This window comes from Capricornis sumatraensis, chromosome X (assembly GCF_032405125.1).
Source record: "Capricornis sumatraensis isolate serow.1 chromosome X, serow.2, whole genome shotgun sequence".
Classification (NCBI taxonomy): Eukaryota; Metazoa; Chordata; class Mammalia; order Artiodactyla; family Bovidae; genus Capricornis; species Capricornis sumatraensis.
This window is the reverse complement of record NC_091092.1, coordinates 102,299,806-102,324,204: the sequence shown is the minus strand read 5'-3', so window position 1 is coordinate 102,324,204 and position 24,399 is coordinate 102,299,806. Positions and strand designations below refer to the sequence as shown.

At 38.9% G+C, this 24,399-nt stretch overlaps 2 protein-coding genes across 6 annotated transcripts in view; one reads left to right on the top strand and one right to left on the bottom strand.

Annotated features, from left to right (window-relative positions):
* CASK (calcium/calmodulin dependent serine protein kinase) overlaps positions 1 to 24,399 on the bottom strand; it is a 385,638-nt gene that overhangs the window by 157,727 nt on the left and 203,512 nt on the right. The gene's annotated exons all lie outside the window — the stretch shown is intronic.
* On the top strand, positions 14,524 to 15,534 carry GPR82 (G protein-coupled receptor 82). Its single transcript, XM_068962447.1, has one exon. The coding sequence runs from the start codon at positions 14,524 to 14,526 to the stop codon at positions 15,532 to 15,534; it is 1,011 nt and encodes a 336-aa protein (XP_068818548.1).

The following is a 24,399-nucleotide window of genomic DNA, read 5'->3' as shown; positions in this document are numbered from 1 at the left end:
TGTAGATGAAATGATCTTATAATCAGACAGCTTAGCATTTCATTCAGATATAGTACACAGGAGTGCAAATGAGGTGTCCTTTGAGAAGAAAAATGTTTCCTGAGTGTTAACCTACAAAATTCAAACATGTTAGTAAAGACATGCAAATTATTTTAGAGGGACAGAAAGTCTCCTAGACCAGGAGTAGATCTGTTAAATGTATCAACATATTTAAAGAAAGAACTGGCCATTCACTAGCAGGTGAGAGAAACTTGGAAGAAAAAGTGAGGTGGAGACTATGAAGATGTTGGTATTGCTCATCCGGACAGAGTCCAGGAGAAGAGTCTTAATCAATGGACCAAGAATATTATCACCCCACTGGTAAGGCCACAGCAAGGATTATGGTGGGGCTGGATCCAATTGGTCTTCTTAGCCTAGTGACATTAAATATTAGATAATGAACTAGGAGGCAGCATAACAGGTTCATAGGGCAGCTGCTTCAACCAGACTGAGTGAGTTCAATTTCTTGCTTCATCACTTACTATGTAACCTTGTACAAGCTCTTTCCTCTACTGAGAAAACAAGAATAATAGGAATACATAACTCATAGTGTTATGAAGGCTAAATGAATGAATACACGTTCCTGGCCATTAAGAAACATTCAATGTATGTTATTGAAATACTCAAATGCCAAAAGAAAGACAGGGGAAATATACAAAATGGAATGGTCAGAAGCTTAAGTAAACATCAGAACTAGGAAGATACACAGTGGAAGCTGACTTGGACCAAATGAGGTGGGGAAAGCAATTGAGCTTTCACCACCAACAGCAAAGTCCAGGACAAGAGCTGTGCAGACCCGTGCTATTTTGTGCTGGTCAGAACCATATTCTGAAACTTGAGCAAGTAGCAGAGCAGAGGAGAAAAGGGGTGGTTTGAAAGAATGGGATTATTTAGCCTTAAGCAGAAGACTAAAGGAAAGACAGAACAAAACTGTGTGTGTGCAGGTGCGCGCGTGTGTGTGGCCTCAGAGAGCAAGCAGAAAGAGGACCAGTGAAGGACAGGAGCTGCAAAAGCAGCATGTTTCACCTGGCTGTAGAACAGGAAGCCAGTGAGTTATCTGCTAGTAGAACTATTTCATTATAGCATGGATCCTCAGCAGGCTGGGAAGGCAGCATTTTGAGCATTTAATAAGGTTTGGAGCTGATGTTCCTAAGATCTCTTTGACAGAAGTTTTGGGTTTTGCCTTCATAATGAGTGGCAACCAGGGGCCACGGGTGATCTTTGTTGGTCCATCAGGCTGTGCCTGTATAGTCATGCCCTCGGGCTCTTCAGATTGTGTGGGTGAGGTGGGGTGGTGCAGAGGAAGGTGCTTGCTGTATGGTCAGTGGTCCCCAAGCAGTTTTCCAGAACTTTCTTTTGTAGCAGATTTGTTCATTCATTAGTTAATATTCACTGCTAGAGAGACTGCTTAAACTCTATCTAAAATAAATTGCTGGATTCTGGGAGTTTTGTGACATTTGTTATGTTAGGTGCTCATTGTAGGGTAAGGGAATTAGAGAAGGCGAGGTTCGGAAAAAGAACGAGACTGGCACTTTACAGGAACAGATCTCCTTTAATGAGGCAAGAAGGGGCAGCAGTCAGATTAGTGAGCTGTTGCACTAACCCAAGAAAAAAGTAAGTATATATAGGCATATATGTGGAAATCTACTGTCTTAAGGAGGCCTGTTCTTTTCCAAGGTTGTTCAGGTTAGTTATCTCTTAAATGGCTGGGGCAAGGAATTCTGGAGATTGGCCAGAGGATGGGACCAGCTGGGAGCTGGGTATAATCAAACTTAAGGTCCATTTTTTTCTTGGGGCGAGAGAGTTCTTTGTTTTGCATAGAATGGTGGGGAGGACCCGGAGGGGCGTTTTAACTCCAGGCTGTTTTGAGCCATGTAACTTTCCTTCACTCACGTCTGTTTTGTTACTGTCACTTGGCTTTGTTATGTGTAATCAGAGTGGCTGAATAGGTTACCACCTTGCATCCTCAACTGGGAGACAAGGCACCTTCATTGTACAACTGGCTTAATGGTATAAACTCAGGTGGGAATGGTAATCACTCTGATGTATGATTATTTTCAAATGTTATCCAGTGGCAAACTTTGGACTAAAAGATCTAGACACCTTCCTTTAACACAGCTGGCAATGCTGTTACAGGCCCTTTCCTGTTATACACATTTCCTTTCTATGTTTCCTACCTCTTCTCACATTCTGTCCCCTATCAGGACCTTCTAGCACCCCCAATACCCTCAACTCTAATTCTTTCCTCTCCTATACTCAGCAGCACCTCTTTCTCTTCCCCAGTTGAGTTTTATCTATTTTCTGACTTTCTTGTTGAATCGCCTTTCTCACAATGTATTGTCCTCTTATATGTCCCCTGATCTGTCGGAAGCAGAAATGTCTGATTATTTGGGTGGAAATTTGGTTTATACTCAAAAGAAAAACACTGTTTCCGCTATATTAAAAACAACTTTCAGCTGGTTGCAAAGGGAACTGATGAGGTTTGCATGCATGTTCATATTCAGTTCCCCTTTGTGGCCAGTGAGACTTGAAAAACACTGGAACACACAGGGTCAGCTCTTGTGCAGACTGATTATAGAGTTCCAAATATATGTGGCAAGTGGTGAAGAGGAGTCAGCTAAATAAGTAAATGAGGGCCTCATGCTCTGTCAGCTGGCATTTGTGATCCTGCAAATAACTAAACCTCCAGTAATAAGTACAACTTAGCATGGTGGAGGGAATGCTACTAGAGGGGCAAGCTAAACTAATCATCTTTCTATATCCTTTTAGGCTCTAGTATTGGAGACATCTGGGGCTTCCCCGCTGGTTCAGATGGTAAAGAATCTGCCAGTGATGCAGGAGACAGGGGTTCGATCCCTGGGTTGGGAAAGTCCCCTGAAGGAGGGTGTGGCAACCCACTCCAGTATTCTTTTTTTTTTTTTTACATGTAATATAGATCTTTTATCTCACCTACATTCTTATATTGAACTATTAATTTTTTTAAAAAATATAAATTTATTTATTTTAATTGGAGATTAATTACTTTACAATATTGTATTGGTTTTGCCATACATCAACATGAATCTGCCACAGGCATACACGTGTTCCCCCACTCCAGTATTCTTGTCTGGAGAATCCCATGGACAGAGGAGCCTGATGGGCTACAGTCCATAGGGTCACAAAGAGTCGGATATGGCTGAAGTGACTTAGCAGGCAGGCAATGGAGATATCATGTCCAGTTTAGTTTACTGATTCCTAAGATGTTGATGCTCACTCTTTCCATCTCCTGCTTGACCATGTCTAATTTACCTTGATTCATGGACCTAACATTCCAGGTTCCTATGCAGTATTGTTCCTTACAGCACTGAACTTTACTTTCACCACCAGACACATCCACAAATGAACGTTGTTTCTGCTTTGGCCCAGCCACTTCATTCTTTCTGGGAGCTATTAGTAATCGGCCTCCACTCTTAGGATCCACTTCTTACAATCAGGTTAGCAGAAAGAGACTTTTCCTATAGTTTTACTGAAAAGCTAGATTAGTTCTAGAAATAGAAAGGGGCTATTTACAGAGGATAAAAAGTACAAAGGAAAGACTGTGGATTCCTGATACTTTCAATACACCTCTTCATAGAAGAAATGAGCAAAAGAAAATGACAGCTCCAAGACTGAAGCGAGGCACAGAGGGTGTGTCTTTGCAAAGTAAAGTTTTATTTTTGGATGTTATGCAAGAAACAATGGACTCTGAGGTATGCATACTATATTAATCCTTAGTACTTTGAGGGAAAAAAATATAAAAATCTAGTTAGAACATTGCTGTTGCAAGTGTATTAAAGAAAAGATGGTAGATTAAAATTCTCTGCAGCTCTTCCCATCCAGAAGTGGAGTCTGCCCATCTCTTGAGTCTGAGCAGGTACTGTGACTTGCTTTGACCAATAAAATGCAGTGGACATTGTACGGCATCTGAGAAAAGCCTTAAGAGGCCTCACAGCTTCCAGTTTTGTGCTCCTAGGACCCCAAGACCACCCAGGGTAAATAAACCCAGGATGAAAAATTACATGGAGAGAGATACTTAGCCTGTACCACCATCTCAGCTGAGGCTCCAGACATGAGTGAGGCCATCGCGGACCACTGAGGCTCAGCTGAGCTGCCCGATAACGAAGAAGCTGCATGAATGACCCCAGAAAAAACTGCAGGATTGAGAGTCACCAAAGCTAGGCGTGGTTTGGTATGCAGCAGTAGATAAATGATGCACATAATATTAAAAGTATGTATGCCATTAATTTCTAACAGGTGACAACAAATATAGTAAATAATTTCATTGACAAAAAGGACAATGCCTTGAATTATTTTGCTTAAAAGCTGTGTGTGTGTATCTGGGTATGAAAGAGAGAGGGAGAGACATTCATTTTCCACACCACTGAAGAGTGGGGAGTGGAAGGGCTATTGAAGATTTAGTAATGAACAATGTGTTGACAGAGATAAAAACAAGCATATGCTGCGTGATGAGGCAACTGGTTAGGTGATCTCTTAAGAGGAAGGGATCTACAGAGTCTGTTAAGTAGACAGGAAGAAGTGACTACAGGGGAGGGTCAAGGTAATTTCTCCTCTGCTTTCTTCTTTAGGTAAAAGACCTTTTAAATGACTGGTTAATAACATGACGTGACATGCTATTTTCATTACAAGCCTTTTAGTATTATTTGAGTTTACAAAACTATGTACAGGAATTGCTATGATTAAAAAAAGTTAAGAAAAGCTACAGATATGAGAAAAATTTTCATATAATAAAATGTCAGACTTTCTTTTTACCACTATGGTAGTTGGAGTTCTGAATGACTTTATGAAGGTAACGCTTGTGGTAATCACTAGCATAAAGCAAAACAAAATCTCCAAAGGACATAGCCTATTAAAGACAGATTAGTATCAATGGGTTTTCAGCTTAAGGACAGAAATCCATTGTCCATACAATGACTTTTATCTTACCACGTTTAAAGTGTTTTCCAGCTACGAAAATAAAGAAGTTTATCATTTTCTCAGAGCTTAAAAAAAACCCTAAACTTTTAACTGTTCTAATTTTCTAGCTGGAATATAGTGCAAAGCAGGCAGCTTATGCTTCAGCCTTTAACAGCAAAAGAGGTTTAACTAGGGCTGGTAGTAGATTGCCCTCTACTGGTCAAAGCATCACCAAAGAAATGATTTTCTACAGACTTTCTGTGTTAAAATTTAACTGTGGTTGCTTCTTTTCAATTTTCTCTACCAAATACTTCTGGCGATATGGAATTCCAGAGAACTTATATTTTCTGGCTTCAATATTTATTTGTAGGTTTATTAAAACTACATTTTAGACTGGCTTTTGATGGAGCAAGAACAAGAGACTACATGGTAATATTAGAAACTATAACACACATAGTACAATTTGAGAAATATCTAATGAGACACCAACGCTTGCTTAGAGTGATACCTTAAAATGACTACTTCAAGTCTAATGTCTCTCTACCAGTCAAAACATTATGAAGACACAACCACCAATATAAGAAATGATTCAGACAAGGATCACCAATGAATGCTAAAATCCACTGGGTAAAATGGGAAAAAATATATTTAGAGAATCTCAAAATATGACACCCTCAGATTACTTATCAATTGCAAAGGGCAAAAGCACCAGTATAATGGAGAGGTGAAGTGAAGTGAAGTTGCTCAGTCGTGTCCGACTCTTTGCAACTCCATGGACTGTAGCCCACCAGGCTTCTCCATCCATGGAATTTTCCAGGCATGAGTACTGGAGTGGGGTGCCATTTCCTTCTCCAGGGGAATCTTCCCAACCCAGGGATTGAACCCGGGTCTCCCGCATTGCAGGCAGACGCTTTACCATCTAAGCCACCAGGGAATCTGTATAATGGAGAGTTGGCAGCAATTAATAAATGTCCAGATTGAAACCTGATACAGTTTTGGTCACCAGGGATATTTGGTCACCTTTACCTAAACAGTCCAGATTCTGGTAGCAGCGAAGAATATGGGATCTGAAGTCACACTAACAGTGACTTCAGTAATAGCCCTACAATATACCAGTTGTAGTACCATCAACAAGTTATTTATCCTCTATGGACCTAAGTCTCTTCACCTAGGAAATGACAGTAATAACGGTACCCATCTCAGAGATATTTTAATTAAATATAGCATAAAAAATAAATTAATTAATATATATATAAAGCACTTCAGTGGTTATCATTTGTTATTATTATAAATTTCTTAAAAGTGGTTCTCAGGAAAGCTTGTTACTGCAATACTTGGGGCTCTTAATAAGAGAAAATAAATATAGACACTAATAGGTATAGGATGTAAGACCCTATATACTCAACTCTTTACTCATCTTTCTTTGACATCTTTTTTTCCCTTGAATAAAATAGTGACACAGAGCAGCAGACTTACCCTCCAGACAATCTTATCTAGAGATTCCAAAGAAGTGATTGGTAATAAAATGGCCAGGACATGGTCTTTGGAAGAAAGGGACAGTGATGAGGGTTCTGGGCACTGATACATGATGCCTTTTTAAGTCCCTAAATCTCACTGCAGGTCATAATCCAAGTCACCAGGGTGTAGTGTATGTATATATTTTATACCTGTGACAATAAAATGGCCTAAATTATTTTAAGAATTCTATCATCCAATGTTCCATTTTCAGAAATTTTAATCTACTTTTGGCTTTTCAAAGAACTTGAAAACAAAAAGGTAGGTAGGTTCTGAAGCATGATATGAATCAAACTTGATTGACTCAAAGATGTTGAAATTCTAAATTTGACTGTCCTCAAAAGTATCTTTGCCTCATCTAATCCAATGCTGAAGTTTCCCTCTCCCTAAAATCTGCTAATTTCCCATCTGCTTTCCAACTGCCACCTCTGTGGAGATTCTAGTGCTAATGACTGCCACCATGTTTTGATGGCGTGCATTTCTAGAAGACAATGTACCCAATATGTTCAAGCGTATCTGGAAAGACAAAAGCCAAAGGTGAAGTATAGTGAAACTCTAATTGGCAGTTCCATTTTATGTTTTGTCATTAGACCTTTCTTACAAAAGAAAAGAAAGAAAGAAAGAAAGAAAGAAAGAAAGAAAGAAAGTGAAGTCGCTCAGTCGTGTCCCACTCTTTGCGACCTCATGGACTGTAACCTACCAGGTTCCTCTGTCCATGGGATTTTCCAGGCAAGAGTACTGGAGTGGGTTGCCATTTCCTTCTCCAGAGGTAATCACTCTTCTGTGCTATTATACATTTTCACCCTTTGGACTATAATTTCTGTTTTTTTTTTTTTAAAACAGTTCTTGAGGGAAATACTTCCGAGCCAGTTTGTAGCAGCAAGTAGAGGATCTTCACACCCTGATTAAGGGTGAGACAGCCATGATTATAGCTGCTCATGGTAGATGGTGAGGCCTGAGCACAGTGCAGCTGGAGACAGAGACAGGGATGTGGCCAGACACCACATCCTGAAGAGAGCGGGGACCTCAGAGAGCCTTGAACAAACCACAGCTTTGAGTAACAAGTCTGTTTCACTCCTCCTAAAGGTAACTACTGGCTCGGGTGTGCAGTAAACTGGATAAAGGCTTCCACTGCCCCCTCATCCCACTCCCCCTTGAAGAAATAATTATCTTTTGAATGTGAAGTTCTAATGTGGACCACATAAGGCATGTCTTCTCTTACTGCACACCAGCCTCCCAATGCCCTGAGCTTCTGAGTCATCAGAGACAGGGCTTTAAAGACCCACTGTTGCCATTTTAGAAGACACTAAGCTGGTAGGTCAAAATAACTGCTTAGTTTAAGCACAATGGTACAGGTATGACTGAGCTGTCTTGTGTCCTCTGGGTTCTGGCTCTGAGGCAAGTTGAAAAGGGACCCTGTCCTAATCCCAGTGATCCACCAGGAAAGCTTTTTTATTTTTTATTTTTTTTAAGGAAAGCTCTTATATACCCCTGCTGAATACAGCTCACTGTGGATTGTCAAACTGCACTGGAGCATGTGTGCCCTTTGAATGTCTAACATCTCAAAAGCAGGAAACTTCATACATGGCAGGACTTACACTCTGGGGAATTACTTTAATACCTCAAGGAGTAAATCATAAGGGTCAGAGCAGAACACTGAGGAAGCCAGTATTTGGCAGAGGATATAGGAAGTAATTCGGAGAAGGCAATGGCATCCCACTCCAGTACTCTTGCCTGGAAACTCTCATGGACGAAGGAGCCTGGTAGGCTGCAGTCCATGGGGTCGCTGAGAGTCGGACACGACTCAGTGACTTCACTTTCACTTTTCACTTTCATGCATTGGAGAAGGAAATGGCAACCCACTCCAGTGTTCTTGCCTGGAGAATCCCAGGGACAGGGGAGCCTGGTGGGCTGCCGTCTATGGGGTCGCACAGAGTCAGTCAGACACGACTGAAGCGACTTAGCAGCAGCAGCAGCAGCATAGGAAGTAATTAGAATGGTTAGGCAAGAGCATTTAGACTTGGAAACAGAAGCAGAACTTTGAAGAAGAGAAGCATGGGAAAGATGAATAAGAACTAAAGAAAACTATAGGTGACCTAAATGAGAAAAGTCCAAGGGGCCACTTTGACAGAGAACTTGCAATTCTTGACATTTCTGCGTAAGCTATATTTCTGGTAATTCTCTGACATCCACACCTTTTACCAATTGCAGTGTCTTAGAAAAATATAAATAAAATTTTCCTTCTATTTCAATTAGGGAACTCAAAATCACTAAAATCATAAAGACTTTACACTGATATTGATGGAATAAAAATTAGCTTAATGAAGTCCAAAGTTTTCCAAGAAAGAATAAAATTGGGCTTCAGTTCTCCCAGTCAATTCTGCTACCTCAGAGCCTAGAAACCCTGTCTATGAATAAAATTATTGAAAACTTGACTCTAGTTTACTTACCCTTACTAACTCTAGAGAAAAACCGGTAATTGCTGCAAAGGTAGAGGGTGAGGTTGAAAAAAAAAAAAAAAAACCCAAACATGTGCCTTAAAGTAAATTTACTAGTTGTGCCACATACTTCTTCAGTGACCTCCACACACTACTGGAAACACAGCAACATTTGTGAAATGAATTGCACTGTTTAGGAAAACTACAGAGCATTAAAAAAAATCAAAATAGAGGAAGAAAAGGTGAAAATTACAACTATCCAGGCATTCTTGCCAGATAAATTATGTCATCTGACTCTCATTTTAAGCAGCACTTCTGACTCTTCCTTTGTTCAATGGTTGATTGCCATCTGTGGTAGCCAGCATCCAAGATGGCTCCCCACAACCATCATCTCCCGATGTTTATACCTCCCACACTGAATCACTGCTGGCCTTAGGCGACCAACAGAATACTGAGAAGTGATGGTGTTGACTTTAGAGGCTAGATTTTAAAAAAGGCATTGAAACTATGGCCTTGTTCTCTTCAATTACTTGCTCTGTCAGGACAGATGGCTACATGACCTTGGGCAACTTATGTGACTTTTCTGAGGTTCAGTTTTCCTCACCTATAAAATGAAGACACTTATTTCATAGTATTTACTTCACAGAGTATTGCGAAGACTACATAAGACATGAATGTAAAGCATTTAACAGGACCCCTGGCACATAACAGGCTTTCATTAAATGAGGCTAATACTAGCGGTGGTGGTGATAGAAGCTGCAGTAGCAGCAATTGATTGGATGCGAGATGTGAAGGAAAGAGAGGAATCAAGGATGATTCCTAGGTTTTTAGCTTGAATAACTGAAGAAGTGATGGTATCATCTACTGAGTTTGGGGACAATGGAAGATAAATTGTAGAGAGTAAGGACATTCTTTTTTCTTGGACCAAAGGTGCTTAACCTCAAAAATGTAATATTGAAATTATCTTTTGATCATTTATAAACAGGATTCCTTTTACATTCTTCCTTCTCTAAATTATTTCAAACTGTTTTCTAAAAATTTTATTTATTAATTGGTAGAAAATTGCTTTACAGTTTTGTGTTGGTTTCTGCCGTACAACAATGCAAATCAGTCTATATATATCCTTTCCCTCCCTCTCTCTATCCTACCCTTCTAGGTCATCACAGAGTGCCAGGCTGGGCTCCCTGTGTTATTTAGCAACCTCCCACTAACTATTTCACACATGACAGTGTATGTATGTCAAAACTACTTTCTCAATTTGTCCCACACTCCCCCTCTGTGTCTACAAGTCCATTCTCAACTAGGTTCATCAGTACCACTTTTCTAGATTTCATATATATGTGTTAATATATGATACTTGTTTTTCTCTTTCTGACTTACTTCACTCTGTAAAAGAGCCTCTAGGCTCATCCACCTCACTACAACTGACACAAATTCATTCCTTTTTATGGCTGAATAATATTCCATTGTATAAATTTACCACAATTTCTTTATCCATTCATCTGTTGATGGACATCTAGACTATTTTTTGTTCTAAACAATTTCTTCCTGGAACATGAAGAATTGTTGAAATAAAAATGATAGGAATTCCAGAGGCCAGATTAGTCTGCAATCAACGGCCATGTACCCCCAGATGAGTCACTGTTTTTAATTAAATGATGGCAAATATTGCAAAGATGAATAACAGCAGAACAAAATCCAGACAGTCAGGTAGTCCTCATTATTATTTTAAAGAGAAATATCAGCAAGCATTAGGGTGAATTTATCCAATCAACAAGAAATAAGATAAGCATGATGGGTTATGAGAAATGGCAAAGTATATTTCTTAATTTTAAATGAAGATTGTTACAGATAACTGAAGTGCTTGAGCCTGATGAAATTAGATTGCTGTTCCCATCCTCAGACTCCCACTGGTTTAACTATGGTACTTAGCGTTCATTTAGTTAATAGTTAATAGACTGATGAAACAATCCTGTACATCAAATTGGTTTCACAGTTCTTTACATTGTAATATAATTATTGATTTGAGGCATATTTGGTCTTCATTTCTGGCACTTTCTAGGATTTCCCAAATTCATAATGAAATGCTCCAAACAATGTACTGCTTTTGAATCTGAATGGAGGCAGCGGAGGACAATCTGAAGTAGAATGGGTTAGTCTACTGGGGAAATGGCAACCTATGCAAGTATTCTTGCTGGGATAATCCCATGGACAGAGGAGCCTGGTGGGCTACAGTCCATGGGGTTGCAAAGAGTTGGACATGACACAGCAACTGAGTGCCCGCACGTGCACACACACACACACACCCAAGATGAGACCAAAACCCTTGAGTGTAGTCTGTGCTTACAGTGTACTGCTCTGGGCCTTACTTCTTTATCCCCCAGTTCTATGATATTTGATTCCAGTAACCTCCTACAAGTAAAACAACTTTGAATTCTGCTTCCCTTTATTTACAATAAAGCTGAGTTGCAAACAAGCCATCCACAAATGATTTTGCAGATAAGTTTGTACCAATATTTTAGAGGGTTACTATGGAATGGTTCCCTCTACCACTTTATTTTTACACAAGTAACTAGCCACGGGGACTAAACCTTTGAACTTAACTTCTGCCAAGCATGCTAATGAAGCTAAGTGAGGTGTAACCAGTTCATGAAATAATAATAAGGAAGCACAGCATATATATTGTCCACCAACTTCCTCCCACTATAGAAAAAGAGAAATGAGTTTTTTTTTTTGAGAAGGTAGTTGCTGCATTCACCATAACTATTGCATTTCTTCAATACTGTGTTTAATTTCCTTTCTTCCCACTGTAGTTGGTGTCATGCAAGAATCTATTCTCCTTGAACAAAACTGAAAGATAATGGAAGACTGATGATCAGAGAATTATAAGTCTGAAATTGAGCATCACCACCCCAAACAACAGAGCCTTGGCTGGCATAAACTACTGATACAGGTAAGACTGATCACTCAGTTTGAGCTTAAAAGTTAACTCTTTATATAAAAACTCTAACAGGATTAAAATGTTTACATTTTAAAACTGATCACTAAGAAAGGTCAGCATATTAATTATGTAGGTAACCGTTAGTAGCTAAAGTTAGAATTATAGACGTCTTTTATTTGTCAAATTAGCAGAGGTACAATGTGTTACAGGACTGATTGAAGACAATGCAGACTTGCACACATTTTCTAGAGAGCCATTCTGTATATGTAACATGCGATTGTTATTTGATTTCTTAAGCCTTATGGTTTCTAAATTTTAGAAAATAATTATCTAGCAGTTTTATAATCAAACTTTACTTTTAAAGGAGAGGTACATAGTAGATACAAGCTTGATGTTTGGCAAGCTAAAGATGGTCAACTAGTTGTTTTCTGTTATACGGAAGGTGCCTCTAGAGTCTCAAGGTCATCCATCCGATAAAGCTAGCCTCTGTGAAGTTCTTTTTTACCTCTCGTCTGTTCTGAAGCATCTGCTAGGGTGAAATAGAAAAGCAAGGCAATGGTAATGAATAAGATGATGACAGATGCTCTATGTGGTGGCCTAGCTTTTTTTTTAATATATAAAAAGAATACTATTCATTAATACAAAAGCATCACCTTTATAGATTTTAGTACACAACGCATTATCTATACAAGGCAGTAGCTAATGTTTTTCTTTAACATCATCACAAAAGGAAGTTCCATTCTTTATGTACTATAAACAACCACTTTGATCAGATAATTTTTTTTCTTAAGAAATAAACTGGCTAATTTCACTCTCTGATTTTTAAATCAATTCCCATTTGCCAGGGTGTACTGGACTCAGATACAAACTCACTCTGAAGCATATGCACCATTTTCTAAATAAAAATTGCAAAGCAACAAAATAACATGATAGACACTGGTAGACATTAAGGGTCTTAGTATTTGAACCTAGAGATACCCAAGCTTTCAAGCCTTTGAGTGAAGATTTGTTTTAAAAAGTAAGTTCAAAATTACAGTGGTATATTTTGGGAAAAATCCCTACTTTTATAATCTAAGATGCAAAAAATATAATCTGATGCTGAATAGGGGTAAAGAGTAAAATATCCCTGAGGGGCTATGAGCATATAAGAATCTCAGAAGGCACTGTTTAGCAAAAAAATTTTGTGTTTATCAAAAGAGAGAATGAGAAGAAAAAAACTGAGTATCCTTATTCTAGATTATAAAAGAGTGGAGAATGGGGTACTTAGAAATGTATGGTGAAAAATATGGAGAACTGAAGCACATTCTGAAAAGAGCTCATGGTTTTTATTTGACCAGAATGCAAAACCTTCTCTTATTTCCAACTAAAAGAAAAACAAAGGAATGAGAAAAATATGAAAAGGAGTCTGTATGTGTACCTTTTGAAGCAAGAGACATTTAAAAACAAGACATTAAAAAGGCCAAATCATACCTGCATTTATACTGTGGTTAAGGTATCCTCTAAAACAACAAAAAACAAAACATTTCTCTGAAAAACCAAGGTACTAAGTTACACACAAAGACACATGAGGGCGCTCTAACCAACAAGCAATAGCAACTACGGTTTGATTCAGAATCTTAAACTAAATTTTTACTCAAGTATGATAGATGAGCATTAAATATCTGAAATAAGAAATTACTGATGGCATCCAGTAAGGACCCTGGTATCCTGGTGTCTATCCTTGGTCACTACATTTTTCTTCTGTTTAATTCAAGATCTTGCCTGAATGTTGACCAAGAATTAAGTTTACTTCTGAAATACGAAAGAGACTCTTCTAATAGTATTGGATTAGAGAGAAGCTCTTTAACTTAGCCATGAAAAGACACCATTTTAAAAAGTATTTATGGACAATTAAGGTGGTAATTTGGAGAAGGAAATGGCAACCTACTCTAGTATTCTTGCCTGGAGAATCCCATGGACAAAGGGGCCTGGTAGGCTGCTGTCCATAGGGTCACACAGAGTTGGACATGACGGAAGCGACTTAGCATGCCTGCATGCACTGGAGAAGGAAATAGCAACCCACTCCAGTGTGCTTTGCCTGGAGAATCCCATGGACAGAGGGGCCTGGTGGGCTGCCGTCTATGGGGTCGCACAGAGTTGGACATGACTGAAGCGACTTAGCAGCAGCAGCAGCAGCAGCAAGGTGGTAATTAAAAATTGGTCTTCTGTTAACATGACCACAAAATATTTTGCAACAGTTTCCTTTGGTCAGTAAAGATTGCTTGCATGTGCCTTTAAATTCTAAAAATTACCTTCCTAGGCCAAAATCAATTCTATCTTACAAACTACCTTAAAATCTAGTATAAGAATTACACGTTTCTCTAGTATAAAAGAATAAATCTCAGGCATTTAACTATTTCTATCAAATTTTATTCTTTAGACAAAGGCACCATCCACAATATTCAACTTCCTGCTTTTATTTCAATCGGACAATCGTGACTAGAAAAGGTGAGAAGGCATCTATACTTTCCCTTTCCATTCACTATATTTATGTTACTATTTTATTTTAGCCAATGCTTAAAAAAATTATTTAGTTTAAAAACCATTTGTAATTTTAATATTAAATATCTGCAACTCTGTTCTAGCTCCTGTGGCAAAATTCAAGGAAATCTGATATAAATGAGTAACAACTCAACATGTATTCAACCATCCAAGATCTCTTACATGGCTTTACCGATCATTTATACCTTCCTTTGTGTCATTGGTCTGTTTGGAAATTCTCTCTCCCAGTGGATATTTTTAACAAAAATAGCTAAGAAAACATCAACACACATCTACCTAGCACATCTTGTGACTGCAAACTTACTCGTGTGCAGTGCCATGCCTTTCATGGGTATCTATTTCCTGAAAGGTTTTCAGTGGGAATATCAATCTCCACAATGCAGAGTGGTCAATTTTTTGGGAACTCTATCCATGCATGTAAGTATGTTCGTCAGCCTCTTAATTTTAAGCTGGATTGCCATAAGCCGCTATGCTACCTTAATGAAAAAGGATTCCACACAAGAGACCACTTCGTGTTATGAGAAAGTATTTTATGGCCACTTACTGAAAAAATTTCGCCAGCCCAACTTTGCTAGAAAACTATGTGTTTACATATGGATAGTTGTTCTGGGCATAATTATTCCAATTATCATATACTACTCAGTTGAAGAGGCCACAAAAGGGGAAGAGACGAAGTGCTATAATTCACAGATGGAACTAGGAGCCGAGATCTCTCAGACTGCAGGCCTCATTGGAACCACATTTATTGGGTTTTCATTTTTAGTTGTCCTAACATCATACTACTCTTTTGTCAACCATCTGAGAAAAATAAGGACTTGTACATCCATTACAGAGAAAGATCTGACTTACAGCTCTGTGAAAAGGCACCTTTTGGTCATTCAGATTCTACTAATAGTTTGCTTCCTTCCATACAGCATTTTTAAACCCATTTTTTTTGTTGTACACCGAAGAGTGGACTGTCAGCAACTGAATCATTTGATTGAAATAAAAAACATCCTCACCTGCCTTGCATCAGCCAGAAGTAGCACAGACCCCATTATATTTCTTTTTTTAGATAAAACATTCAAGAAGACACTATATAATCTCTTTACAAAACCTGACGCACCCCATCTGCAACCCTCTGATTGATTTCTGAATGGAAAACACCACCAAACAGAAAAGTGTTCATATGACCCTACTGGGGCCCCTAAACGACGGGTTTAACAGGTCGTAGCTTGGTTGATAATAGGCATCAAGAAAGCCTCTTTGGTTTCTAAAAACAAAATCAACCAACCAACAAACATAAAACTCACTTTATGGTTCTACTTAGAGTGAAAGCTGAGATGGCAGAGACTTATAGAGGCAAAAGACAAGCATACTGCAAGGAGCCCACCACATATGAAACCACCAGATGATTTTCTGTTTAAACTCAACCATGGATGCTTCTACGCAAAGCACAATAATTCAAAACTATAGGATAAAGCAGCAAATGGTTTATGACTTTCCTACTTTCTAGTAATTAGATTACAAGGGTCCATGTATGGGTAATGTATTGTTGGTAACTTTTAAAACAAGTATAAGAAAAAGTGAATAAGAAATTTCCTCATTTAAGTCCTATCTAAGTGTATGAATAATGTACTGTAAAAAATCCAAGGTTTTATAAATACATTATTTATTTGGTATTATCTGGTCCACGATCCTGGGAGAAGGAATATTCATTGATTCCAGTATTTATTAAGTAGATGTTATTTATAAATACACTTAAATATTTGGATTGGGCTTTGTCAAAATAAAAATGTCATTATATGATCTTCACATTTTGTTGATTCTCCTCTGTATTCAATATAAATAATGTTATTAGTGACAAACAGTACCTAGCATGTAAATGTGTTCAATTAATTTTTGTGAAATAAATGAATGAATGAATGATAGGCAGTATAATAGTATCACCATTGTGAGACTGGTCTCTGGAGTTAGAGTCCCTAGATTCAATCCTAGTTCCAACTCTTATTTAGCTGGACAATCTTAGGGAAATCACCCTCTGTAAGTGTTAATTTCTTCATTTGTAGAACAGAAAAATGCTATGTAATTCATAGGTACTATTATTAAGCCAGATGATGTTACTACTATGAGTAGCTCTCATTTACTAAGCATGTGCTATGTGCTTACAGGTTTCACATTATTATTTTAATCATCACAACCTTGATGTATGCCAATTAACTGATGAAAACACTGAAGTGCATAGTTAAATAAGTCATCTAAAATTTTCTCAAATATTTACCTAAATATTTAAAGAGTAAGCCTTTCTTTATGGTCATTTCTTTCTTAGATGCAATCTTGTAAGAAAAATGATGATGGCTATATTCTGTATTATATACAATATAATTAAAAATAAAAAAGAATGTGTGTTTATCTTCCTAAAGAGACCATAAGCAACTTTGGAGCTTTAGTCTATTTCCTATTTCTGCTCCTATGGTACTTGCAATTGCTTGGATAAGAACAAAACATAAACAGCTGAACAAAATTGAAGTTGAATAAACCTGAACTGTAACCTGCTACTTCATTAGACACTGCTTAAAGACTCATCTATTCCCTACATGGTAATTTCTTCAGTGCTCAAAAAGAAGTTTAAAGTTAGTTCACATAGCACTCTTAAGCCTTTCATCTCATAGCATGTTTTGTTCCAGAATTTAAAATGTAGAAACAATTCACATTACACAGAAACAAATCTGTGTGATTTTCATTGAAAAAGAATAGAAATCAGTAAATAATTTTTTTCCTTTTTTTACTTCAATGTTTAAATGAGAGAAGAAAATGTTCAGAGAAACGTGAAAAAACACATGCTGGCTTCAAATATTAATAGTATACAACTATTCTTTTATAGCAGCAATCTTATTTCTGGCTGATTATTTTTAATTTGCATAGACAAAGGAAGACCTGGGAATTCCAGGTGACTCCTTAAGTGTTGGCTGTAAACAAGGGTGTCTAATCTAGTAATTTCATAGACATGAGAATCACATATTAACTCAAAGTCGACCAAAACACCCAAGTTTCTCCACAGTTACAGCAATACTTTCTTACATAAGTTTTAAAACCCAAACTCATTAGACTAAGAAGAATTGAGAAGCTGATCGATAGTTCTCATTTAACATAAGCAATGCTGAATCAAATCTCACTTCACTTAGGAGTTTTAAAAATATATGTAACTTCTGAAAATCATTATTAAAAACATCACTTTATACCACTATTTAAATAAAAGATACTACACCAAAGTAGACTTCTCTACATTAGAAAAAGGCAGAAAAGGAGATATGCAATTTCTCAAGTTACTCATTCTGGTAGAAAACTTCCGTTTTAATTCTCTGTACTGAGCTTATTAATCACCATGTTTATCTTTACACCATAGATGCTTTCATGAATAGGTGATTGCAAATTATGTTGAATTTTCTGTGTAATTGAGGAACTGACTATTTAATGTCATGGCAAATATTTTATAGGAAGTATCACTTTCTAAAATGTATCCTAAATTTGAAGTGTGGATTTCAGGAAAGTGATGCTTTTAATGTGAATTAACATCAAACACAATTGCAGAAACCCCAAATTTTGACTTAAAGATTGACAAGATTGTGTCTTAACAGGCATGACAAAGGTTTATTTCCCCCTTTATCCTTTCACAGATACACTCCCATTAAGGCAACCTGCAAACTATTAATCAGGAACACGAACAATTAAGACTAGAACAGCAAAATGAAGGATGGAGTGCTCCTCCTGGAAGTGAGTTTCTATTCTTTGGGGAGAACAGGAAGATGCTGGAGAAGGAAAAAAGTTTCCTCCATCCTGTAGGTTTTCCTGACGGGTCTCCTGACCTGAGATGGATTAACAGGAGAAAAAAAAAACATAATAAATTACATACCTGAGGGGAATATGGCCTCATATCCTCTGGAATATGAAGCTCAAGGACAAGCTGGGAAATTGGAACTTATGAGCCAACTGAGCCAACTGAGAGAAGGAGAAGAGGGTAGGGGTTGGGGACATGGAGATGGAGAAACAAATGTTTGGGAAACAAATGCTTGCTACCAACACTATGGGATGCAGAGGGGACTTTGGTCTCCCTAAGTTTCCCTACCACACCTAGCCCACATTCTCTGCAGACATCTCCGGTGATAGTACTCTTCCTGGATCAGACTCTTTAAATTGTTTCAGGCGGTTAAGGGGGAGGTGAAAAGAAAGACTTCCTGAGTCTTTTGCTTCTTAAAAACAACCAGCCCCCAATAATCTTCAAGCCAAACAGACACATTGTGGGGGTGGCAAGTTTTGCTCCCTCCAATGTCAACCCCGCTCTGATCTGGTTAAGGCTGGCTGCAGCCCACCTGGGGCTTTGCAGTCTGCAGAGAGAGAGCTGTTATGAGCGAATATGCGAAGACAAGCTGAGAGGGAATCTTGCTTGGCAAACCACCACAGAGGGGCACTGGTAGTTTGCTAAGCATTTCAATCCTGCAACCTAATGCCATGAGCCTTCTTTGACTGCCCTGGGATTCAAAGTGAACTAATATCAGTGGCAAGAGTTACTACAGTACAAATGCATTGGCTGTACGGTACATGCTTGCCACTGCTGGCTCAGAAGGGAACCAGCAGTGAAAGTACTCGCATCTACTGAGCAAAAGAAAGTTGGAGCTGATGTTTTTTTGAAACGGGGGATGGGTGGAAAAAGAGAAGCAAGGTCATCTTAAATTTATCTTGTATTTCTAAGTATTAAAAACCCCACGATCATGCTGAACATGTACATTATGCTAGACAACCTTACAAAAGTAACAGAGAAGGCAAGCCTGCATGCTTATTATAATAAAGAACAGAATTTACTTTCATCTTAAGGAAACTCTCAATGTTCTATATAATATAAACATGAGGGACTTTTGGGGAGCTGTGGTAAGAGATGTAAGATAAATGTCAAGAGAGATGGAGGAAGAAATACCATAAGAAATCCACAATGCCACCGCAACTAGTGTGATGTGATGAACGCCCATTTATAATGAAGTCTGGCCCTCAGCTGGTGAAAGGAGAACTGATACCAGAAGGTGGCCAGAGAGCAGCCGGGCGTGTTCATGGGTTAGCAAGGAAACCATTTAAAGGAAGCACACACAGAAATGCTTGGGTGGAGGTTCCTGGCTGAGCAGTTGTGAGATTTGGGGTTTTGCAGTTCTGAGAACTAAACCGGAGCCCCCAAATCTCCTGGGCACAGGCCCTATTCAGAATAGAAAGGGACTGTGTGTCAAGCAGTTTGCTCAAAGAAGTGGCTTAACTTCAACTTAAAGTTAAGTTGAAGTCTTATTAAAATCAGACGTCAGTAGGTCAATGGCGCAGAAAGGTCTGAGGCTTGGTTTTCTCTCCCCACTCAAGTGATGCGTTGTGAGGCATCTCTGGGAGACAGGAGAGACAATAAAACGGCGACTCTCATGGCTGAACAGAGCCAACGAAGGCCAGCAAGGAGCCAGGAGTTGCATTTACTTAAAAAACTGGACTATTTTTTTTTTAAGTACTTTTCATTTAGGGGTGAGAGGAAGAAAACACTGAAACATAATGAAAGTTTTCACATCCTTTCACGAGAAAAAAACAGGAATAAAAGGGAAGGTGATAGAAAAAAGAAATTTGCATACATGCAATATTTAATGCCTGTAGGGAGGCAAAGCATGAGAAATAGAATATTATGACTGTGGGCATCAACCAGGGGTGGTTTTTGAGGGGGCATTTGGAAATGTTGGGAGTCAGTTTTGAGCATCACACAGCGGGGAAATGCTACTGGCATCTAGTAGGTAGAGGTGGCAACACAAAGGGCAGCCCCCCACACTAAAGAACCTGGCCCCCAGTGTGTACAGCTGCTGGGAGATGCTGTACTATGATGACACATCTTCCCAAACTTAAGTCAGTCAGTTCAGTTGCGTGGTCGTGTCGGACTCTTTGATCCCATGGACTGCAGCACGCCAGGCTTCCCTGTCCATCACCAACTCCCGGAGCTTGCTCAAACTCATGTCCATCATGTCGGTGATACCATACAGCCATCTCATCCTCTGTCGTCCCCTTCTCCTCCTGTCTTCAATCTTTCCCAGCATCAGGGTCTTTTCCAATGAGTCAGTTCTTTGCATCATGGCCAGAGTATTGGAGCTTCAGCTTCAGCATCAGTCCTTCCAATGAATATTCAGGACTAATTTCTTTTAGAATTGACTGGTTTGACCTCCTTGCAGTCCAAGGGACTCTCAAGAGTCTTCAAAGAATTATACAATTACATTTTACACAATTTCATATGAAACTGCTTCTTCAAAACAAACAGCTTCCATTATACATCACATGGCACCATAGACTCAAATGTAACCTGATACAACCAAACATTTTTAGACTCAGGTATTCTGATTTCAAAAAGAAATGCCTACCAAGTAAAGAAAAAAGTATTATTAATATAACTCTAGAATGTTTGAAACCCAATGCTTCTGGATCTATGCCAAGAACTTGGGGGGAGGGGAAGCAGGGAGAGAAGGAGAATGAGAACCAGAACAAAGGAGAAAATGGGAATATTCTTGGCTAGCTAAAAGAGACGATTAAATAATTTAAATTTTTCTCAAAGGAATGGACAGTTGCAATGGTCTTTTGTTTTCTTTACTGAGTAAAAAGGAAGAAAACTTTGACAAAAACTCACTATAGAAATCAAAATCTATACACAGAGGAAATCTATATCCAGACAAGTCACTGAATATCCACTATCTGAATGTGAAGAAAAGCTACTAGGCTGCAAAATTTGTTATTATAAGCAAAGAGTAAGAACATATCCAGTGAAAGTTTAAATTATTAGCCATGGGCAATGTACTGTTATTAAAGTTGCATTATTATTAAAGATTACTACATTGGAAAACCTCTATAAGGTCCTGAATGAAACTACTTTGGGTTATCTAAGCTACTGAAATTATATTAGCAAATCCTGTGGACAAAACCTTCAAATATACCTGGAATCTACTTAAAAACAAAAAAAAAAATCACTTCCTTGTTACCACTCTGGCCCTGCCAGGCAGGACCATCTCTTGTTTCCCAAGTTCCACCCTGGAGCCCCTATTCAATCTATTAGAGCAACAAAGCAACGTATTCCTGTTACCGTGGAAAGTCAGATCACCATCTGTCTTTGTTCAAAACTCTTTGGTGAATCCTCAGTTCTGTCAGAGTAAAGGTTAAAGGTTCTCCTCCCCTCCTTTCCTCTCTAAGTTCATCTACTATCGTCTCCCCTTTGCCCACTTTGCTTCAATCATACTGGCCTTCTTGCTCTCGCTCAAACAGGCCACTTATGCTCCTGCCTTTCTTTACCCAGAATCCTCCTCCTTTGGTGTCAGTTAGCCTACCGTCTCTCCTTGCCAGAGGTCAACGGCTCAATGTGGCCTGCTTCATCACCCTATTTAATACTGCAACCCCTTCTCCAGCAGTCCTCATCCCTTTGGCTGCTCTTTTTTTTTCTTCCCTGTAGTCCTTTTCACATCTCTAACCTACTATACAGTTGACTTATTTATCCTCAGTGATCAGTGTCTGTCTCCCTGAACTAGAAAGTCAGCTCCACAGGGTCAGTGATTTGGTCTGTTTTGTTTGATGATGTAGCTCTGGTTCCTAGGATAGTGCCAGACACACAGTAGGCACTCAATATGTATTTTTGGATGGATGTCTTCAGAAAAAAAAACAAACCCAATCTCAATTTACCAATTAGCTAAATGTGAACACTACAGTTACCATACGAAATGTATAGATTTCAGATACTGAAATATAAAGAATATCAACAATAATGTGTGTCCTGTGTTGAGAGTCTGCTTCCCAATTCAACAATGGTGCCTTTTCTGGTGGTTTCTTCTTAACATGCAGTTTGAGAATCACTTCTCTCTTCCCTTCCTTAGACTGTTTTTGGATGTGTGTGTGCATGCTAAATCACTTCAGTCGTGTCCGACTCTTTGCAACCCTATGGACTGCAGCCTATCAGGCTTCTCTGTCCATGGGACTCTCCAAGCAAGAAAACTGCAGTGGGTTGCCATGCCCTCCTCCAGGGAATCTTCCTGATCCAGGGATCAAACCTGCATCTCTTGCATTGGCAGGAAGGTTCTTTACTACCATTGCCACCTGGGAAGTTCATGTTTCTGGATGCTTCCTCAAAATTATTTGGCATGTGCCTTAGATATAATAAACTCACTAAAATTTATTACGGTAACTTTGAGCCATTGCCTACACTATTCCTGTTGCTTGAAACGTCCTCTCATCCTGTTGTAACTCTCCCATGACTCAAGACTAGCAAATGCAACTTTCTCCATGAATTTTCTGACTCTGCCTTTTAATATTTCCCACCCCATACCTTGGATGATAATTATTTGTTTTGCCTATCTGCGAAGATGGCCGTGAACAAGTTCTCCTATCCTTGTGCACATATGTTGCTCCTCTAACTAAGAGGCGCAACCTGTTTTTCCTCCTCTTGAATCCAGGCTACTCTTGTGACATTTTGACTAACAGAAGGCAGAAGACATAACATGGTGCCAATTCTAGGTTGAGGCTTCATTTTTGCTCCTTTGGTGCCGTGAGACACTGTCCTGCTAGAAAGGGAGGCCATGAGGTGAGAGAGAGGTTCTGAATGAGAGACTGCAAAGAGGACCTAGCCAGCTTCCAGCTGTTCTATTTACTTCTGCTGAGATGTCAGAAAAGTGAGTGAAGGCTTTGTGGATACTAGCCATGCCACCTTAGCCAACAGCCTGTGAGCCAAAATTGAGCAGTCCTCCTCAAGCTTTGCCCAACTGCAGAACTGAAAGCAAATAAATGGTGATTGCTATAAGTCACTGTGTGTTGATCTGTAGTAGCTGGTAACAGATACAGTATCTCATCTGTCTACTGAGACCATAATGCCTCTAGGGCTCTAAACACAGTATACTGTGTGAAGTAGGTACTTGGATATTTGTTGAATAAATCAATCAGAATGTAAATGAAAGCTGAAGCATAGTATTCAAACATAACTACTTAGGGATTGTATATGGTTTTGGATTGTCATTATACCATGGCCAACCAAAACGCTGACTGACTATATTATTGAAAGTATTACAGTAGAGTGTGTTGTCCATCATTATTTCTCATATGATGCTGATATAATTACCTCTCAAGAACAGAATTCAAAATAAAATTGCTTCTTACAACTCAGTAACAGAATTCCAGACAATCTGATTTAAAAAGTGGGCAGAAGATCTGAACAGACATTTTTCCAAATAAGACAGATAGCCAACAAGTACATGAAAAGATGCTCGAAATCACTAATCCTCAGGGAAATGCAAATCCCACAATGAGAGATCACCTCCTAACCTGTTAGAATGACTGTCATCAAAAAGGTAAGAAATAACAGTGTTGGTAAAGATGTAGAAAGAAAGGGAACCCTCATACACTATTGGTGGAAATGTAAATTGGTGCAGTCATTCTAGAAAACAGTATGGAGGTTCCTCGAAAAACTAAAAATAGAACTACCATATGGGGGCTTCCCTGATAGCTCAGTTGGTAAAGAATCTGTCTGCAATCCAGGAGACGCCAGTTCGATTCCTGGGTTGGTAAGATCCACTGAAGAAGGGATAGGCTACCCACTCCACTATTCTTGGGCTTCCATTGTGGCTCAGCTGGTAAAGAATCTGCCTGCAATGTGGGAGACCTGGGTTTGAACCCTGGGTTTGGAAGATCCTCTGGAGAAGGGAAAGGCTACCCACAACAGTATACTGGCCTAGAGAATTCCATGGACTGTGTAGTCCATGGGGTCGCAAAGAGTTGGACACTACTGAGTGACTTTCACTTTCAACAAGAACTACCAAATGATTGAGCAATTTGACTTCTGAGTACTTATTTGAAGAAAACAAAAACACTACTTTAAAAAGATATTTGCACCCCCATGCTACTGTAGCATTATTTACATTAGCCAAGATAGAAACAACCTAAGTGTCCACTGATGGGGAAATGAATAAAGATATAGTGTGT

What these genes read in the sequence shown, in the direction of transcription:
- GPR82 (XM_068962447.1), top strand. Translation starts at nt 14,524, where the DNA reads ATGAGTAACAACTCAACATGTATTCAACCATCCAAGATCTCTTACATG.